The sequence below is a fragment of the Carcharodon carcharias genome (genome assembly GCF_017639515.1).
Source record: "Carcharodon carcharias isolate sCarCar2 chromosome 39 unlocalized genomic scaffold, sCarCar2.pri SUPER_39_unloc_11, whole genome shotgun sequence".
Classification (NCBI taxonomy): domain Eukaryota; kingdom Metazoa; phylum Chordata; class Chondrichthyes; order Lamniformes; family Lamnidae; genus Carcharodon; species Carcharodon carcharias.
The window spans coordinates 224,096-244,661 of NW_024470816.1; the positions used below are offsets into that span (position 1 = coordinate 224,096).

Here is a 20,566-nt window from a genome sequence, read left to right on the forward strand (position 1 = left end):
CAGTCTGAGTCCCCTCACTACCCCCTCACTCACTGAGATATACTAGTCCTCAGTCTGAGTCCCCTCACTACCCCCTCACTCAGAGATATACTAGTCCTCAGTCTGAGTCCCCTCACTACCCCGTCACTCACTGAGATATACTAGTCCTCAGTCTGAGTCCCCTCACTACCCCGTCACTCACTGAGATATACTAGTCCTCAGTCTGAGTCCCCTCACTACCCCGTCACTCACTGAGATACACTAGTCCTCATTCTGTGTCCCCTCACTACCCCCTCACTCAGAGATATACTAGTCCTCAGTCTGAGTCCCCTCACTATCCCCTCACTCAGAGATATACTAGCCCTCAGTCTCACTCCCCTCGCTACCCAGTCACTCACTGAGATATACTAGTCCTCAGTCTGAGTCCCCTCACTACCCCCTCACTCAGAGATATACTAGTCCTCAGTCTGAGTCCCCTCACTACCCCCTCACTCACTGAGATATACTAGTCCTCAGTCTGAGTCCCCTCACTACCCCGTCAGTCACTGAGATATACTAGTCCTCAGTCTGAGTCCCCTCACTACCCCCTCACTCACTGAGGTATACTAGTCCTCAGTCTGAGTCCCCTCACTACCCCCTCACTCAGAGCTATACTAGTCCTCAGTCTGAGTCCCCTCACTACCCCGTCACTCAATGAGATATACTAGTCCTCAGTCTGAGTCCCCTCACTAACCCCTCACTCACTGAGATATACTAGTCCTCAGTCTGAGTCCTCTCACTACCCCCTCACTCACTGAGATATACTAGTCCTCAGTCTGAGTCCCCTCACTACCCCGTCAGTCACTGAGATATACTAGTCCTCAGTCTGAGTCCCCTCACTACCCCCTCACTCACTGAGGTATACTAGTCCTCAGTCTGAGTCCCCTCACTACCCCCTCACTCAGAGCTATACTAGTCCTCAGTCTGAGTCCCCTCACTACCCCCTCACTCACTGAGATATACTAGTCCTCAGTCTGAGTTCCCTCACTACCCCCTCACTCAGAGATATACTAGTCCTCAGTCTGAGTCCCCTCACTACCCCCTCACTCACTGAGATATACTAGTCCTCAGTCTGAGTCCCCTCACTACCCCCTCACTCACTGAGATATACTAGTCCTCAGTCTGAGTCCCCTCACTACCCGCTCACTCACTGAGATATACTAGTCCTCAGTCTGAGTCCCCTCACTGCCCCCTCACTCACTGAGATATACTAGTCCTCAGTCTGAGTCCCCTCACTACCCCCTCACTCAGAGATATACTAGTCCTCAGTCTGAGTCCCCTCACTCACTGAGATATACTAGTCCTCAGTCTGAGTCCCCTCACTGCCCCCTCACTCACTGAGATATACTAGTCCTCAGTCTGAGTCCCCTCACTACCCCCTCACTCATAGATATACTAGTCCTCAGTCTGAGTCCCCTCACTACCCCCTCACTCACTGAGATATACTAGTCCTCAGTCTGAGTCCCCTCACTACCCCGTCACTCACTGAGATATACTAGTCCTCAGTCTGAGTCCCCTCACTACCCCCTCACTCACTGAGATATACTAGTCCTCAGTCTGAGTCCTCTCACTACCCCCTCACTCACTGAGATATACTAGTCCTCAGTCTGAGTCCCCTCACTATCCCGTCACTCACTGAGATATACTAGTCCTCAGTCTGAGTCCCCTCACTACCCCCTCACTCACTGAGATATATTAGTCCTCAGTCTGAGTCCCCTCACTACCCCCTCATTCACTGAGATATACTAGTCCTCAGTCTGAGTCCCCTCACTACCCCCTCACTCACTGAGATATGCTAGTCCTCAGTCTGAGTCCCCTCACTACCCCCTCACTCACTGAGATATGCTAGTCCTCAGTCTGAGTCTCCTCACTACCCCGTCACTCACTGAGATATACTAGTCCTCAGTCTGAGTCCCCTCACTACCCCGTCACTCACTAAGATATACTAGTCCTCAGTCTGAGTCCCCTCACTATCCCCTCACTCAGAGATATACTAGTCCTCAGTCTGAGTCCCCTCACTACCCCCTCACTCACTGAGATATACTAGTCCTCAGTCTGAGTCCCCTCACTACCCCCTCACTCACTGAGATATACTAGTCCTCAGTCTGAGTCCCCTCACTACCCCGTCACTCACTGAGATATACTAGTCCTCAGTCTGAGTCCCCTCACTACCCCATCACTCACTGAGATATACTAGTCCTCAGTCTGAGTCCCCTCACTATCCCCTCACTCAGAGATATACTAGTCCTCAGTCTGAGTCCCCTCACTACCCCCTCACTCACTGAGATATACTAGTCCTCAGTCTGAGTCCCCTCACTACCCCGTCAGTCACTGAGATATACTAGTCCTCAGTCTGAGTCCCCTCACTACCCCCTCACTCACTGAGATATACTAGTCCTCAGTCTGAGTCCCCTCACTACCCCCTCACTCAGAGATATACTAGTCCTCAGTCTGAGTCCCCTCACTACCCCCTCACTCAGAGATATACTAGTCCTCAGTCTGAGTCCCCTCACTACCCCCTCACTCAGAGATATACTAGTCCTCAGTCTGAGTCCCCTCACTGCCCCCTCACTCACTGAGATATACTAGTCCTCAGTCTGAGTCCCCTCACTATCCCCTCACTCACTGAGATATACTAGTCCTCAGTCTGAGTCCCCTCACTACCCCCTCACTCACTGAGATATACTAGTCCTCAGTCTGAGTCCCCTCACTACCCCCTCACTCAGAGATATACTAGTCCTCAGTCTGAGTCCCCTCACTACCTCCTCACTCACTGAGATATACTAGTCTTCAGTCTGAGTCCCCTCACTACCCCGTCACTCACTGAGATATACTACTCCTCAGTCTGAGTCCCCTCACTACCCCCTCACTCACTGAGATATACTAGTCCTCAGTCTGAGTCCCCTCACTACCCCCTCACTCAGAAATATACTAGTCCTCAGTCTGAGTCCCCTCACTACCCCCTCACTCACTGAGATATACTAGTCCTCAGTCTGAGTCCCCTCACTACCCCGTCACTCACTGAGATATACTAGTCCTCAGTCTGAGTCCCCTCTCTACCCCGTCCCTCACTGAGATATACTAGTCCTCAGTCTGAGTCCCCTCACTACCCCCTCACTCAGAGATATACTAGTCCTCATTCTGAGTCCCCTCACTACCCAGTCAGTCACTGAGATATACTAGTCCTCAGTCTGAGTCCCCTCACTACCCTCTCACTCACTGAGATATACTAGTCCTCAGTCTGAGTCCCCTCACTACCCCGTCACTCACTGAGATATACTAGTCCTCAGTCTGAGTCCCCTCACTACCCACTCACTCACTGAGATATACTAGTCCTCAGTCTGAGTCCTCTCACTACCCCCTCACTCTCTGAGATATACTAGTCCTCAGTCTGAGTCCCCTCACTACCCCCTCACTCAGAGATATACTAATCCTCATTCTGAGTCCCCTCACTACCCGCTCACTCACTGAGATATACTAGTCCTCAGTCTGAGTCCCCTCACTACCCTCTCACTCACTGAGATATACTAGTCCTCAGTCTGAGTCCCCTCACTACCCCCTCACTCACTGAGATATACTAGTCCTCAGTCTGAGTCCCCTCACTACCCCCTCACTCAGAGATATACTAGTCCTCAGTCTGAGTCCCCTCACTCACTGAGATATACTAGTCCTCAGTCTGAGTCCCCTCACTACCCCCTCACTCATAGATATACTAGTCCTCAGTCTGAGTCCCCTCACTACCCCCTCACTCACTGAGATATACTAGTCCTCAGTCTGAGTCCCCTCACTACCCCGTCACTCACTGAGATATACTAGTCCTCAGTCTGAGTCCCCTCACTACCCCCTCACTCACTGAGATATACTAGTCCTCAGTCTGAGTCCTCTCACTACCCCCTCACTCACTGAGATATACTAGTCCTCAGTCTGAGTCCCCTCACTATCCCGTCACTCACTGAGATATACTAGTCCTCAGTCTGAGTCCCCTCACTACCCCCTCACTCACTGAGATATATTAGTCCTCAGTCTGAGTCCCCTCACTACCCCCTCATTCACTGAGATATACTAGTCCTCAGTCTGAGTCCCCTCACTACCCCCTCACTCACTGAGATATGCTAGTCCTCAGTCTGAGTCCCCTCACTACCCCGTCACTCACTGAGATATACTAGTCCTCAGTCTGAGTCCCCTCACTACCCCGTCACTCACTGAGATATGCTAGTCCTCAGTCTGAGTCCCCTCACTACCCCCTTACTCAAAGATATACTAGTCCTCAGTCTGAGTCCCCTCACTACCCCCTCACTCAGAGATATACTAGTCCTCAGTCTGAGTCCACTCACTGAGATATACTAGTCCTCAGTCTGAGTCCCCTCAGTACCCCCTCACTCAGAGATATACTAGTCCTCAGTCTGAGTCCCCTCACTACCCCGTCACTCACTGAGATATACTAGTCCTCAGTCTGAGTCCCCTCACTATCCCCTCACTCAGAGATATACTAGTCCTCAGTCTGAGTCCCCTCACTACCCCCTCACTCACTGAGATATACTAGTCCTCAGTCTGAGTCCCCTCACTACCCCGTCAGTCACTGAGATATACTAGTCCTCAGTCTGAGTCCCCTCACTACCCCCTCACTCACTGAGATATACTAGTCCTCAGTCTGAGTCCCCTCACTGCCCCCTCACTCACTGAGATATACTAGTCCTCAGTCTGAGTCCCCTCACTACCCCCTCACTCAGAGATATACTAGTCCTCAGTCTGAGTCCCCTCACTACCCCCTCACTCAGAGATATACTAGTCCTCAGTCTGAGTCCCCTCACTACCCCCTCACTCAGAGATATACTAGTCCTCAGTCTGAGTCCCCTCACTACCCCCTCACTCAGAGATATACTAGTCCTCAGTCTGAGTCCCCTCACTGCCCCCTCACTCACTGAGATATACTAGTCCTCAGTCTGAGTCCCCTCACTATCCCCTCACTCACTGAGATATACTAGTCCTCAGTCTGAGTCCCCTCACTACCCCCTCACTCACTGAGATATACTAGTCCTCAGTCTGAGTCCCCTCACTACCCCCTCACTCAGAGATATACTAGTCCTCAGTCTGAGTCCCCTCACTACCCCCTCACTCAGAAATATACTAGTCCTCAGTCTGAGTCCCCTCACTACCCCCTCACTCACTGAGATATACTAGTCCTCAGTCTGAGTCCCCTCACTACCCCGTCACTCACTGAGATATACTAGTCCTCAGTCTGAGTCCCCTCACTGCCCCCTCACTCACTGAGATATACTAGTCCTCAGTCTGAGTCCCCTCACTATCCCCTCACTCACTGAGATATACTAGTCTTCAGTCTGAGTCCCCTCACTACCCCGTCACTCACTGAGATATACTACTCCTCAGTCTGAGTCCCCTCACTACCCCCTCACTCACTGAGATATACTAGTCCTCAGTCTGAGTCCCCTCACTACCCCCTCACTCAGAAATATACTAGTCCTCAGTCTGAGTCCCCTCACTACCCCCTCACTCACTGAGATATACTAGTCCTCAGTCTGAGTCCCCTCACTACCCCGTCACTCACTGAGATATACTAGTCCTCAGTCTGAGTCTCCTCACTACCCCTTCACTCACTGAGATATACTAGTCCTCAGTCTGAGTCCCCTCACTACCCCCTCACTCTGTGATACACTCGTCCTCAGTCTGAGTCTCCTCACTACCCCTTCACTCACTGTGATATACTAGTCCTCAGTCTGAGTCCCCTCACTACCCCCTCACTCTGTGATACACTCGTCCTCAGTCTGAGTCTCCTCACTACCCCTTCACTCACTGAGATATACTAGTCCTCAGTCTGAGTCCCCTCACTACCCCCTCACTCTGTGATACACTCGTCCTCAGTCTGTGGTCACCCACTGATCCCGATGTCTGTTTTACAGCGAGTTGCCATGTTACGATGTGATCATTCCGGTTCTGATGAAGGAAGGAATCGACAGCCTCCCACAGCATTGCAAACTGACAGCAGGTAACCAGGCCCAGGGAGGAGAGGGAGACTGGGGCAGTGTGGAGGGAGGGAGACTGGGGCAGTGTGGAGGGAGGGAGTCTGGGGCAGTGTGGAGGGAGGGAGTCTGGGGCAGTGTGGAGGGAGGGAGTCTGGGGGAGTGGGGAGGGAGGGGGAGTGGGGAGGGAGGGAGACTGGGGGAGTGGGGAGGGAGTGAGACTGGGGGAGTGGGGAGGGAGGGAGACTGGGGGAGTGGGGAGGGAGTGAGACTGGGGGAGTGGGGAGGGAGTGAGACTGGGGGAGTGGGGAGGGAGGGAGACTGGGGGAGTGGGGAGGGAGGGAGACTGGGGGAGTGGGGAGGGAGTGAGACTGGGGGAGTGGGGAGGGAGGGAGACTGGGGGAGTGGGGAGGGAGGGAGACTGGGGGAGTGGGGAGGGAGGGAGACTGGGGGAGTGGGGAGGGAGGGAGACTGGGGGAGTGGGGAGGGAGGGGGAGTGGGGAGGGAGGCAGACTGGGGGAGTGGGGAGGGAGGGAGACTGGGGGAGTGGGGAGGGAGGGAGACTGGGGCAGTGGGGAGGGAGGGAGACTGGGGGAGTGGGGAGGGAGGCAGACTGGGGGAGTGGGGAGGGAGGCAGACTGGGGGAGTGGGGAGGGAGGGGGAGTGGGGAGGGAGGGAGACTGGGGAGTGGGGAGGGAGGGGGAGTGGGGAGGGAGGGGGAGTGGGGAGGGAGGGAGACTGGGGGAGTGGGGAGGGAGGGAGACTGGGGGAGTGGGGAGGGAGGGAGACTGGGGGAGTGGGGAGGGAGGGGGAGTGGGGAGGGAGGGAGACTGGGGGAGTGGGGAGGGAGGGAGACTGGGGGAGTGGGGAGGGAGGGAGACTGGGGGAGTGGGGAGGGAGGGGGGAGTGGGGAGGGAGGGAGACTGGGGGAGTGGGGAGGGAGGGAGACTGGGGGAGTGGGGAGGGAGGGAGACTGGGGGAGTGGGGAGGGAGGGAGACTGGGGGAGTGGGGAGGGAGGGAGACTGGGGGAGTGGGGAGGGAGGGAGACTGGGGGAGTGGGGAGGGAGGGAGACTGGGGGAGTGGGGAGGGAGGGAGACTGGGGGAGTGGGGAGGGAGGGAGACTGGGGGAGTGGGGAGGGAGGGGAAACTGGGGGAGGGAGGGAGACTGGGGGAGTGGGGAGGGAGGGGGAGTGGGGAGGGAGGGGGAGTGGGGAGGGAGGGAGACTGGGGGAGTGGGGAGGGAGGGAGACTGGGGGAGTGGGGAGGGAGGGGGAGTGGGGAGGGAGGGGAGTGGGGAGGGAGGGAGACTGGGGGAGTGGGGAGGGAGGGAGACTGGGGGAGTGGGGAGGGAGGGAGACTGGGGGAGTGGGGAGGGAGGGGGAGTGGGGAGGGAGGGAGACTGGGGGAGTGGGGAGGGAGGGAGACTGGGGGAGTGGGGAGGGAGGGAGACTGGGGGAGTGGGGAGGGAGGGGGAGTGGGGAGGGAGGGAGACTGGGGGAGTGGGGAGGGAGGGAGACTGGGGGAGTGGGGAGGGAGGGAGACTGGGGGAGTGGGGAGGGAGGGAGACTGGGGGAGTGGGGAGGGAGGGAGACTGGGGGAGTGGGGAGGGAGGGAGACTGGGGGAGTGGGGAGGGAGGGAGACTGGGGGAGTGGGGAGGGAGGGAGACTGGGGGAGTGGGGAGGGAGGGAAACTGGGGGAGGGAGGGAGACTGGGGAGGGAGGGAGGGAGACTGGGGAGGGAGGGAGGGAGACTGGGGAGGGAGGGAGACTGGGGGAGTGGGGAGGGAGGGGGAGTGGGGAGGGAGGGGGAGTGGGGAGGGAGGGAGACTGGGGGAGTGGGGAGGGAGGGGGAGTGGGGGAGTGGGGAGGGAGGGAGACTGGGGGAGTGGGGAGGGAGGGAGACTGGGGGAGTGGGGAGGGAGGGGGAGTGGGGAGGGAGGGAGACTGGGGGAGTGGGGAGGGAGGGGGAGTGGGGAGGGAGGGAAACTGGGGGAGGGAGGGAGACTGGGGAGGGAGGGAGGGAGACTGGGGAGGGAGGGAGGGAGACTGGGGAGGGAGGGAGACTGGGGGAGTGGGGAGGGAGGGGGAGTGGGGAGGGAGGGGGAGTGGGGAGGGAGGGAGACTGGGGGAGTGGGGAGGGAGGGGGAGTGGGGGAGTGGGGAGGGAGGGAGACTGGGGGAGTGGGGAGGGAGGGGGAGTGGGGGAGTGGGAGGGAGGGAGACTGGGGGAGTGGGGAGGGAGGGAGACTGGGGGAGTGGGGAGGGAGGGAGACTGGGGGAGTGGGGAGGGAGGGAGACTGGGGGAGTGGGGAGGGAGGGAGACAGGGGAGGGAGGGAGGGAGACTGGGGAGGGAGGGAGACTGGGGGAGTGGGGAGGGAGGGAGACTGGGGAGTGGGGCGGGAGGGAGACTGGGGGAGTGGGGAGGGAGGGAGACTGGGGAGTGGGGAGGGAGGGAGACTGGGGGAGTGGGGAGGGAGGGGGAGTGGGGAGGGAGGGAGACTGGGGGAGTGGGGAGGGAGGGAGACTGGGGGAGTGGGGAGGGAGGGAAACTGGGGGAGTGGGGAGTGAGGGAGGCTGGGGGAGTGGGGAGGGAGGGGGAGTGGGGAGGGAGGGAGTCTGGGGGAGTGGGGAGTGAGGGAGACTGGGGGAGTGGGGAGGGAGGGAGACTGGGGAGTGGGGAGGGAGGGAGACTGGGGGAGTGGGGAGGGAGGGAGACTGGGGGAGTGGGGAGGGAGGGGGAGTGGGGAGGGAGGGAGACTGGGGGAGTGGCGAGGGAGGGAGACTGGGGGAGTGGCGAGGGAGGGAGACTGGGGGAGTGGCGAGGGAGGGAGACTGGGGGAGTGGCGAGGGAGGGAGACTGGGGGAGTGGCGAGGGAGGGAGACTGGGGAGTGGGGAGTGAGGGAGACTGGGGGAGTGGGGAGGGAGGGAGACTGGGGGAGTGGGGAGGGAGGGAGACTGGGGGAGAGTGGGGAGGGAGGGAGACTGGGGAGTGGGGAGGAGGGGGAGTGGGGAGGGAGGGAGTCAGGGGGAGTGGCGAGGGAGGGAGACTGGGGGAGTGGGGAGTGAGGGAGACTGGGGGAGTGGGGAGGGAGGGAGACTGGGGGAGTGGGGAGGGAGGGAGACTGGGGGAGTGGGGAGGGAGGGAGACTGGGGGAGTGGGGAGGGAGGGAGACTGGGGGAGTGGGGAGGGAGGGGGAGTGGGGGAGTGGGGAGGGAGGGGGAGTGGGGTAGTGGGGAGGGAGACTGGGGGAGTGGGGAGGGAGGGAGACTGGGGGAGTGGGGAGTGAGGGAGAGTGGGGGAGTGGGGAGGAGGGGGAGTGGGGGAGTGGGGAGGGAGGGGGAGTGGGGGAGTGGGGAGGAGGGAGACTGGGGGAGTGGGGAGGGAGGGAGGCTGGGGGAGTGGGGAGGGAGGGAGACTGGGGGAGTGGGGAGGGAGGGAGACTGGGGGAGTGGGGAGGGAGGGAGACTGGGGGAGTGGGGAGGGAGGGAGACTGGGGGAGTGGGGAGGGAGGGAGACTGGGGGAGTGGGGAGGGAGGGAGACTGGGGGAGTGGGGAGGGAGGGAGACAGGGGAGGGAGGGAGGGAGACTGGGGAGGGAGGGAGACTGGGGGAGTGGGGAGGGAGGGAGACTGGGGGAGTGGGAGGGAGGGAGACTGGGGGAGTGGGGAGGGAGGGAGACTGGGGGAGTGGGGAGGGAGGGAGACTGGGGGAGTGGGGAGGGAGGGGGAGTGGGGAGGGAGGGAGACTGGGGGAGTGGGCAGGGAGGGAGACTGGGGGAGTGGGGAGGGAGGGAAACTGGGGGAGTGGGGAGGGAGGGAGACTGGGGGAGTGGGGAGGGAGGGAGACTGGGGGAGTGGGGAGGGAGGGAGACTGGGGGAGTGGGGAGTGAGGGAGGCTGGGGGAGTGGGGAGGGAGGGGGAGTGGGGAGGGAGGGAGTCTGGGGGAGTGGGGAGTGAGGGAGACTGGGGGAGTGGGGAGGGAGGGAGACTGGGGGAGTGGGGAGGGAGGGAGACTGGGGGAGTGGGGAGGGAGGGAGACTGGGGGAGTGGGGAGGGAGGGGGAGTGGGGAGGGAGGGAGACTGGGGGAGTGGCGAGGGAGGGAGACTGGGGGAGTGGCGAGGGAGGGAGACTGGGGGAGTGGCGAGGGAGGGAGACTGGGGGAGTGGCGAGGGAGGGAGACTGGGGGAGTGGCGAGGGAGGGAGACTGGGGGAGTGGGGAGTGAGGGAGACTGGGGGAGTGGGGAGGGAGGGAGACTGGGGGAGTGGGGAGGGAGGGAGACTGGGGGAGTGGGGAGGGAGGGGGAGTGGGGAGGGAGGGAGTCTGGGGGAGTGGCGAGGGAGGGAGACTGGGGGAGTGGGGAGTGAGGGAGACTGGGGGAGTGGGGAGGGAGGGAGACTGGGGGAGTGGGGAGGGTTGGAGACTGGGGGGAGTGGGGAGGGAGGGAGACTGGGGGAGTGGGGAGGGAGGGAGACTGGGGGAGTGGGAGGGAGGGGGAGTGGGGGAGTGGGGAGGGAGGGGGAGTGGGGTAGTGGGGAGGGAGACTGGGGGAGTGGGGAGGGAGGGAGACTGGGGGAGTGGGGAGTGAGGGAGAGTGGGGGAGTGGGGAGGGAGGGGGAGTGGGGGAGTGGGGAGGGAGGGGGAGTGGGGGAGTGGGGAGGGAGGGAGACTGGGGGAGTGGGGAGGGAGGGAGGCTGGGGGAGTGGGGAGGGAGGGAGACTGGGGGAGTGGGGAGGGAGGGAGACTGGGGGAGTGGGGAGGGAGGGAGACTGGGGGAGTGGGGAGGGAGGGAGACTGGGGGAGTGGGGAGGGAGGGAGACTGGGGGAGTGGGGAGGGAGGGGGAGTGGGGGAGGGAGGGAGGACTGGGGGAGTGGGGAGGGAGGGAGACTGGGGGAGTGGGGAGGGAGGGAGACTGGGGGAGTGGGGAGGGAGGGAGACTGGGGGAGTGGGGAGGGAGGGGGAGTGGGGAGGGAGGGAGACTGGGGGAGTGGGGAGGGAGGGGGAGTGGGGGAGTGGGGAGGGAGGGGGAGTGGGGAGGGAGGGAGACTGGGGGAGTGGGGAGTGAGGGAGACTGGGGGAGTGGGGAGGGAGGGAGACTGGGGGAGTGGGGAGGGAGGGGGAGTGGGGAGGGAGGGAGACTGGGGGAGTGGGGAGGGAGGGGAGACTGGGGGAGTGGGGAGGGAGGGAGACTGGGGGAGTGGGGAGGGAGGGAGACTGGGGGAGTGGGGAGGGAGGGAGACTGGGGGAGTGGGGAGGGAGGGAGGACTGGGGGAGTGGGGAGGGAGGGAGACTGGGGGAGTGGGGAGGGAGGGAGACTGGGGGAGTGGGGAGGGAGGGAGACTGGGGGAGTGGGGAGGGAGGGAGACTGGGGGAGTGGGGAGGGAGGGAGACTGGGGGAGTGGGGAGGGAGGGGGAGTGGGGAGGGAGGGAGACTGGGGGAGTGGGGAGGGAGGGAAACTGGGGGAGGGAGGGAGACTGGGGAGGGAGGGAGGGAGACTGGGGAGGGAGGGAGGGAGACTGGGGAGGGAGGGAGGGAGACTGGGGAGGGAGGGAGACTGGGGAGGGAGGGAGGGGAGGGAGGGGGAGTGGGGAGTGGGAGGGAGGGAGCTGGGGGAGTGGGGAGGGAGGGAGACTGGGGGAGTGGGGAGGGAGGGAGACTGGGGGAGTGGGGAGGGAGGGGGAGTGGGGGAGTGGGGAGGGAGGGAGACTGGGGGAGTGGGGAGGGAGGGAGACAGGGGAGGGAGGGAGGGAGACTGGGGAGGGAGGGAGACTGGGGGAGTGGGGAGGGAGGGAGACTGGGGGAGTGGGGAGTGAGGGAGACTGGGGGAGTGGGGAGGGAGGGGGGACTGGGGGAGTGGGGAGGGAGGGAGACTGGGGAGTGGGGAGGGAGGGGGAGTGGGGAGGGAGGGAGACTGGGGGAGTGGGGAGGGAGGGGGAGTGGGGAGGGAGGGAGACTGGGGGAGTGGGGAGGGAGGGGGAGTGGGGAGGGAGGGAGACTGGGGGAGTGGGGAGACTGGGGGAGTGGGGAGGGAGGGAGACTGGGGGAGTGGGGAGGGAGGGAGACTGGGGGAGTGGCGAGGGAGGGAGACTGGGGGAGTGGGGAGGGAGGGGGAGTGGCGAGGGAGGGAGACTGGGGGAGTGGGGAGGGAGGGAGACTGGGGGAGTGGGGAGGGAGGGAGACTGGGGGAGTGGGGAGGGAGGGAGATGGGGGAGTGGGGAGGGAGGGAGACTGGGGGAGTGGGGAGGGAGGGAGACTGGGGGAGTGGGGAGGGAGGGGGAGTGGGGTAGTGGGGAGGGAGACTGGGGGAGTGGGGAGGGAGGGAGACTGGGGGAGTGGGGAGTGAGGGAGAGTGGGGGAGTGGGGAGGGAGGGGGAGTGGGGAGGGAGGGGGAGTGGGCGAGTGGGGAGGGAGGGAGACTGGGGGAGTGGGGAGGGAGGGAGGCTGGGGGAGTGGGGAGGGAGGGAGACTGGGGGAGTGGGGAGGGAGGGAGACTGGGGGAGTGGGGAGTGAGGGAGAGTGGGGGAGTGGGGAGGGAGGGAGACTGGGGGAGTGGGGAGGGAGGGGGAGTGGGGGAGTGGGGAGGGAGGGAGACTGGGGGAGTGGGGAGGGAGGGAGACTGGGGGAGTGGGGAGGGAGGGAGGCTGGGGGAGTGGGGAGGGAGGGAGGCTGGGGGAGTGGGGAGGGAGGGAGGCTGGGGGAGTGGGGAGGGACGGAGACTGGGGTAGTGGGGAGGGAGGGAGACTGGGGGAGTGGAGAGGGACCGACAGTGTCCAGGGTGAGATGAGGAATATCTCATTGTGTGATGGGTTGGGGGTGGGGATTAATACCTCGTTGTGTGATGGGGTGGGGATTAATACTTCGTTGTGTGATGGGTTGGGGGTGGGGATTAATACCTCATTGTGTGATGGGTTGGGGGTGGGGATTAATACCTCGTTGTGTGATGGGGTGGGGATTAATACTTCGTTGTGTGATGGGTTGGGGGTGGGGATTAATACCTCGTTGTGTGATGGGGTGGGGATTAATACTTCGTTGTGTGATGGGTTGGGGGTGGGGATTAATACCTCATTGTGTGATGGGTTGGGGGTGGGGATTAATACCTCGTTGTGTGATGGGGTGGGGATTAATACTTCGTTGTGTGATGGGTTGGGGGTGGGGATTAATACCTCTTTGTGTGGTGGGTTGGGGGTGGGGATTAATACCTCGTTGTGTGATGGGGTGGGGATTAATACTTCGTTGTGTGATGGGTTGGGGGTGGGGATTAATACCTCATTGTGTGATGGGTTGGTGGTGGGGATTAATACCTCGTTGTGTGATCGGTTGGTGGTGGGGATTAATGGCGGATGTGGGTCTGCAGTGATCCCTGTGATAGTTGATGAGTTATGAGCTGTGTTGATCTGCAGGCATTCCTCTGAAACCTATGCTTGCCCACCCAACCAAGGGCATTGGAGAGGTGATGAAGAGATTCGATGAGGCTGCTTTCACTTGTGAATATAAGTACGATGGGGAGAGGGCACAGGTAAGTAGAATGTTACCCCCAAATCTCACCCAACGCCAACTCTCAATCCCTGCCCCCAGACATTGGGGGTCAGGAGTATCGGGGGTAAAGATGTGGGTATGTCAGGGTCTGGATATTACAGTCGGTGTTGGGATTAATGGGGGTAATGGTGTGTGTATGTTAGGGTCTGGATATTACAGTCTGATTTGGTGTTTTGGAGTTCCTGATGTGGGTATGTCAGGACTGGATATTACAGTCGGGTTTGGGAGTATTGGGGGTAATGATGTGGGTATGTAAGGGTCTGGATTTTACAGTCGGGATTGGGTGTATTGGGGATAATGATGTAGGTATGTGAGGGTCTGGATATTACAGTCGGGTTTGCATGTATTGGGGGTAATGATGTGGGTGTGTCAGGGTCTGGATATTAGTCGTGTTTGGGTGTATTGGTGGTAATGATGTGGGTATGTCAGTGTCTGGATATTACAGTCGGGTTTGAGAGTATTGGGGGTAATGATATGTGTATGTCAAGGTCTGGATATTACAATCGGATTTGGGAGTATTGGGGGTAATGATGTGGGTACGTCAGTGTCTGGATATTAACAGTCGGGTTTGGGAGTATTGGTGGTAATGATGTGGGTATGTCAGGGTCTGGATATTACAGTCGGGTTTGGGAGTTTTGGTAATGATGTGGGTGTATCAGGGTCTGGATATTACAGTCGGGTTTGGGTGTATTGCGGGTAATGATGTGGGTATGTAAGAGTCTGGATTTTACAGTCGGGATTGGGTGTATTGGGGGTAATGATGTAGGTATGTCAGGGTCAGGATATTACAGTCGGGTTTGGGTGTATTGGAGGTAATGATGTGGGTATGTAAGGGTCTGGATTTTACAGTCGGGATTGGGTGTATTGGGGGTAATGATGTAGGTATGTCAGGGTTTGGATATTACAGTCGGGTTTGGGTGTATTGGGGGTAATGATGTGGGTATGTGAGGGTCTGGATATTACAGTCGGGTTTGGGTGTATTGGGGGTAATGATGTGGGTGTGTCAGGGTCTGGATATTAGTCGGGTTTGGGTGTATTGGTGGTACTGATGTGGGTATGTCAGTGTCTGGATATTACAGTCGGGTTTGGGTGTATTGGGGGTACTGATGTGGGTATGTCAGTGTCTGGATATTACAGTCAGGTTTGGGAGTATTGGTGGTAATGATGTGGGTATGTCAGGGTCTGGATATTACAGTCGGGTTTGGGAGTTTTGGTAATGATGTGGGTGTATCAGGGTCTGGATATTACCGTCGGGTTTGGGTGTATTGGAGGTAATGATGTGGGTATGTAAGGGTCTGGATTTTACAGTCGGGATTGGGGGTAATGATGTAGGTATGTCAGGGTTTGGATATTACAGTCGGGTTTGGGTGTATTGGGGGTAATGATGTGGGTATGTGAGGGTCTGGATATTACAGTCGGGTTTGGGTATATTGGGGGTAATGATGTGGGTGTGTCAGGGTCTGGATATTAGTCGGGTTTGAGTGTATTGGTGGTAATGATGTGGGTATGTCAGGGTCTGGATATTACAGTCGGGTTTGGGAGTAGTGGGGGTAATGATATGTGTATGTCAGGGTCTGGATATTACAATCGGGTTTGGGAGTATTGGGGCTAATGATGTGGGTATGTCAGGGTCTGGATATTACAGTCGGGTTTGGGAGTATTGGGGGTAATGATGTGTGTATGTCAGGGTCTGGATATTACAGTCGGGATTGGGTGTATTGGGGGTAATGATGTGGGTATGTCAGGGTCTGGATATTACAGTTGGGTTTGGGTGTATTGGGGGTAATGATGTGGGTATGTCAGGGTCTGGATATTACAGTCGGGTTTGGGAGTATTGGGGGTAATGATGTGGGTATGTCAGGGTCTGGATATTACAGTCGGGTTTGGGAGTATTGGGGGTAATGATGTGGGTATGTCAGGGTCTGGATATTACAGTCGGGATTGGGTGTATTGGGGGTAATGATGTAGGTATGTCAGGGTCTGGATATTACAGTCGGGTTTGGGTGTATTGGGGATAATGATGTGAGTATGTCAGGGTCTGGATATTACAGTCGGGTTTGGGAGTATTGGGGGTAATGATGTGGGTATGTCAGTGTCTGGATATTACAGTCGGGTTTGGGACTATTGGTAATGATGTGGGTATGTCAGGGTCTGGATATTACAGTCAGATTTGGGTGTATTGGGGGTAATGATGTGGGTATGTCAGGGTCTGGATATTACAGTCGGGATTGGGAGTTTTGGTAATGATGTGGGTGTATCAGGGTCTGGATATTACAGTCGGGTTTGGGTGTATTGTGGGTAGTGATGTGGGTATGTAAGGGTCTGGATTTTACAGTCGGGATTGGGTGTATTGGGGGTAATGATGTGGGTATGTCAGGGTCTGGATATTACAGTCGGGTTTGGGTGTATTGGGGGTACTGATGTGGGTATGTCACTGTCTGGATATTACAGTCGGGTTTGGGAGTATTGGTGGCAATGATGTGGGTATGTCAGGGTCTGGATATTACAGTCGGGTTTGGGAGTTTTGGTAATGATGTGGGTGTATCAGGGTCTGGATATTACAGTCGGGTTTGGGTGTATTGCGGGTAATGATGTGGGTATGTAAGGGTCTGGATTTTACTGTCGGGATTGGGTGTATTGGGGGTAATAATGTAGGTATGTCAGGGTCTGGAAATTACAGTCGGGTTTGGTTGTATTGGAGGTAATGATGTGGGTATGTAAGGGTCTGGATTTTACAGTCGGGATTGGGTGTATTGGGGGTAATGATGTAGGTATGTCAGGGTTTGGATATTACAGTCGGGTTTGGGTGTATTGGGGGTAATGATGTGGGTGTGTCAGGGTCTGGATATTAGTCGGGTTTGGGTGTATTGGTGGTAATGATGTGGGTATGTCAGGGTCTGGGTATTACAGTCGGGTTTGGGAGTATTGGGGGTAAAGATGTGGGTGTGTCAGGGTCTGGATATTACAGTCGGGATTGGGTGTATTGGGGGTAATGATGTGTGTATGTCAGGGTCTGGATATTACAGTCGGGTTTGGGAGTATTGGGGGCAATGATGTGGGTATGTCAGGGTCTGGATATTACAGTCGGGTTTTGGAGTATTGGGGGTAATGATGTGGGTATGTCAGGGTCTGGATATTACAGTCGGGTTTGGGAGTATTGGGGGTAATGATGTGGGTATGTCAGGGTCTGGATATTACAGTCGGGTTTGGGAGTATTGGGGGTAATGATGTGGGTATGTCAGGGTCTGAATATTACAGTCGGGATTGGGTGTATTGGGGGTACTGATGTGGGTATGTCAGTGTCTGGATATTACAGTCGGGTTTGGGAGTATTGTTGGTAATGATGTGGGTATGTCAGGGTCTGGATATTACAGTCGGGTTTGGGAGTATTGGGGGTAATGATGTGGGTATGTCAGGGTCTGGATATTACAGTCGGGATTGGGTGTATTGGGGGTAATGATGTAGGTATGTCGGGGTCTGGATATTACAGTCGGGTTTGGGTGTATTGGGGGTAATGATGTGGGTATGTCAGGGTCTGGATATTACAGTCGGGTTTGGGAGTATTGGGGGTAATGATGTGGGTATGTCAGGGTCTGGATATTGCAGTCAGGATTGGGTGTATTGGGGGTAATGATGTGGGTATGTCAGTGTCTGGATATTACAGTCGGGTTTGGGTGTATTGGGGATAATGATGTGGGTATGTTAGGGTCTGGATATTACAGTCGGATTTGGGTGTATTGGTGGTAATGCTGTGGTGTGTCAGGGTCTGGATATTACAGTCGGGTTTGGGTGTATTGGGGGTAATGATGTGGGTATGTCAGTGTCTGGATATTACAGTCGGGTTTGGGAGTATTGGGGGTAATGATGTGTGTATGTCAGGGTCTGGATATTACAGTCGGGATTGGGTGTATTGGGGGTAATGATGTGTGTATGTCAGGGTCTGGATATTACAGTCGGGTTTGGGAGTATTGGGGGTAATGATGTGGGTATGTCAGGGTCTGGATATTACAGTTGGGTTTGGGAGTATTGGTGGTAATGATGTGGGTATGTCAGTGTCTGGATATTACAGTTGGGTTTGGGAGTATTGGTAATGATGTGGGTGTATCAGGGTCTGGATATTACAGTCAGGTTTGGGAGTATTGGGGGGTAATGATGTGGGTATGTCAGGGTCTGGATATTACAGTCGCGTTTGGGTGTATTGAGGGTAATGATGTGGGTATGTGAGGGTCTGGATATTACAGTCGGGTTTGGGTGTATTGGGGGTAAAGATGTGGGTGTGTCAGGGTCTGGATATTACAGTCGGGATTGGGTGTATTGGGGGTAATGATGTGTGTATGTCAGGGTCTGGATATTACAGTTGGGTTTGGCAGTATTGGGGGTAATGATGTGGGTATGTCAGGGTCTGGATATTACAGTCGGTATTTTGGGTAATGATGTAGGTATGTCAGGGTCTGGATATTACAGTTGGGTTTGGGTGTATTGGGGGTAATGATGTGGGTATGTCAGGGTCTGGATATTACAGTCGAGTTTGGGAGTATTACGTCTCCTGCCTCATTGTCAGAGATCTCTGGCTGCGAGTGTATTGAGATCCATATTGTTTGGGGATTGCTCCCCATGTATTGCAATGCCCGCAGTTGGATCGGTGTCTGATGTGGGCGATGTTTTGTGCTATTTCTACTTCCCAGATTCACATGCTCGACACAGGCGAAATTCACATTTACAGTCGCAATCAAGAGAATAATACCTCCAAGTACCCGGACATTGTCAGCCGGCTTCCCAAGGTACAGTGAGCTGACCCTGTGCAACATTTGCATCGACGGGTTAATAATATCGGTGTAATACCCAGCCGGTGGGCAGTTTGCCCATCTCACTGGGTTAAACGCTCTGGGGGGGTCCCGTGGGGTTCTGTGATGTGTTTGGCCCTAAGTCTTGATGGTTCCCCGGCCTCGATGAATTGCCGGAATGAATTCCCGGATCACACTGTGCTGACAAGGGCGGTGCTGCTGTTGTCTGGTGTGTGACCTCCCCGACGCTCCTTCCAACTCTCCCTGCACCTTGATCCCCCCGCCAAACATCAAGCCAATGTTTCCAGCCCAGCCCATCACCTCATCTCTGGTAATCTCTCTTCTAACCTCATCGTCCAGCAGCTCCACACGGCCCACATCCACCAGCTTCCCAAAATCCACCAGAAGGACTGGTCCTGGTCCCTATCGTTTCTGTCTGTTCCTGCCCCACAGAACTCATTTCTTCCTAACTTGACTCTGTTTTCTCTCCCCTTGTCCAGTCACTTCCCACTTACATTCGTGATTCCTCTGATGCCCAACGTCATTTCAACAATTTCCAGTTCCCTGGCTCTAACTGCCCCCTCTTCACCATGAACGCCCAGTCCCTCTACACCTCCATCCCCCACCAGGATGGTCTGAGGGCCCTTAGCTTCTTCCTCGGACAGAGACCTGAACAATCCCCATCCACCACTACTCTCCTCCGTCTGGCTGAACCTGTTCTCACGCTGAACAATTTCTCCTTTAACTTGTCTCACTTCCTCCAAATAAAGGGTGTGATTATGCGTACCCGCAGTTATTCCTGTCTCTTTGTGGGGTATGTGGAACATTCCTTGTTCCAGTCCTACTCGGGACCCCTCCCACAATTCTCTTTCTGGTAAACCATGACTGTATCGGTGCCATTTCCTGCTCTCATCTAGACCTGGGAAGATTAATCACTTTGCTTCCAGTTCCCACCCCTCTCTCAGCTTCACATGGTCCCTCTCCCACACTTTCCTTTCCTTCCTTGGCCCCTTCGTTTCCATTTCTGGTGATAGACTGTCAACTAATATTCATTACAAGCCCACCGACTCCCACAGCTACCTCGACTACACCTCCCAATGGGGGGGGGGTGGGGATTTCAGCCACATCCTGCCCCACTCCCCAGCTCAGTCCTCAGTCTGGTTGACAAGGCTGTGTACAACCATTTTCCACACTTCCGCACCCCGCCCCCCCACCTCCCCCCAAACCATTATCTCAGGCTCTGTACAGCACAGGAGGCTGCCATTCAGCCCATCGAATCTGCACTGGCTCTCTGTAAGAGCATTCCACCTAGTCCCACTCCCCTGCCTTATCTCTGTAACCTTGCACATTCTCTCTTTTCAGGTAACAATCCAATTCTCTTTTAAATACCTCGTTCGAACCTGCCTTCACCCCCCCCCTCAGGAAGTTTGTTCCAGACTCCAACCAGCCTCTGGGTGAAATATTTTATCCTCACATCCCATTTACTCCTTTGGCCCATTATTTTGAATCTGTTCTCTCTCGTTCTTGATGTCCTCTTGAGTGGGGACAGTTTCTCACTATTTACCCTCTCCATACCCCTCAGGATCTTGAATACCTCTGTCAAGTCTCCTCTTCGCCTCATTATCTCCAAGGAAAACAGTCCCAACCTCTCCAGTTTTCCTCATAGCTCCAGTTCTTCATCCCGGGAATCATTCTTGTGAATCTCCTCTGTACTCTCTCCAATGCCTTCACATCCTTCCTCAAGTATGGAGCCCAGAACTGGAGGCAGTACTCCAGATGAGAACTAACTAGTGTTTTATCCAAGTTCAACATGACCTCCTTACTCTTGTACTCAACACCCCTGTGAATAAAGCCTAAAATACTATTTGCTTTGTTAACTGCTCTCTCAACAGGCCCTGTCACCTTCAACGACCTACGTACATCTACACTGAGGTCCCTCTGTTCCTGCACCTCCTCTGGAGTTTCTCCCTCTACTTTATACTGTCTCTCCACATCTTTCCTGCCAAAATGAATCAGCTCACACTGAGAATCATTGAGTTATACAGCACAGAAACAGGCCCTTCGGCCCATTGTCTCTGTGCCGGCCATCAAGCAGCTAACCCGATCCCATTTTGCAGCACCTGGCCTGCGTCCCTGTGTGCCATGGTTCGATGTCTGCACTTGCTTGGTCAGCTGCCCATGACCTTCCAGGCCAGTGAATTGTTTTTCAATGTATTAAATAGGAGGTGGTGTTTCAAACATTCAATC

At 57.0% G+C, this 20,566-nt stretch overlaps 1 protein-coding gene across 1 annotated transcript in view; it reads left to right on the plus strand.

The window, feature by feature from the left end:
• Positions 1 to 20,566, plus strand: part of lig1 (ligase I, DNA, ATP-dependent) — a gene marked incomplete at its 5' end in the record, with an annotated part of 298,686 nt that overhangs the window by 209,744 nt on the left and 68,376 nt on the right. The window contains 3 exons of the mRNA XM_041182305.1: positions 5,937 to 6,022; positions 13,400 to 13,515; positions 18,221 to 18,316. Of these exons, the coding sequence (XP_041038239.1) occupies positions 5,937 to 6,022; positions 13,400 to 13,515; positions 18,221 to 18,316 (298 nt within the window). The remainder of the gene's footprint in view (positions 1 to 5,936; positions 6,023 to 13,399; positions 13,516 to 18,220; positions 18,317 to 20,566) is intronic.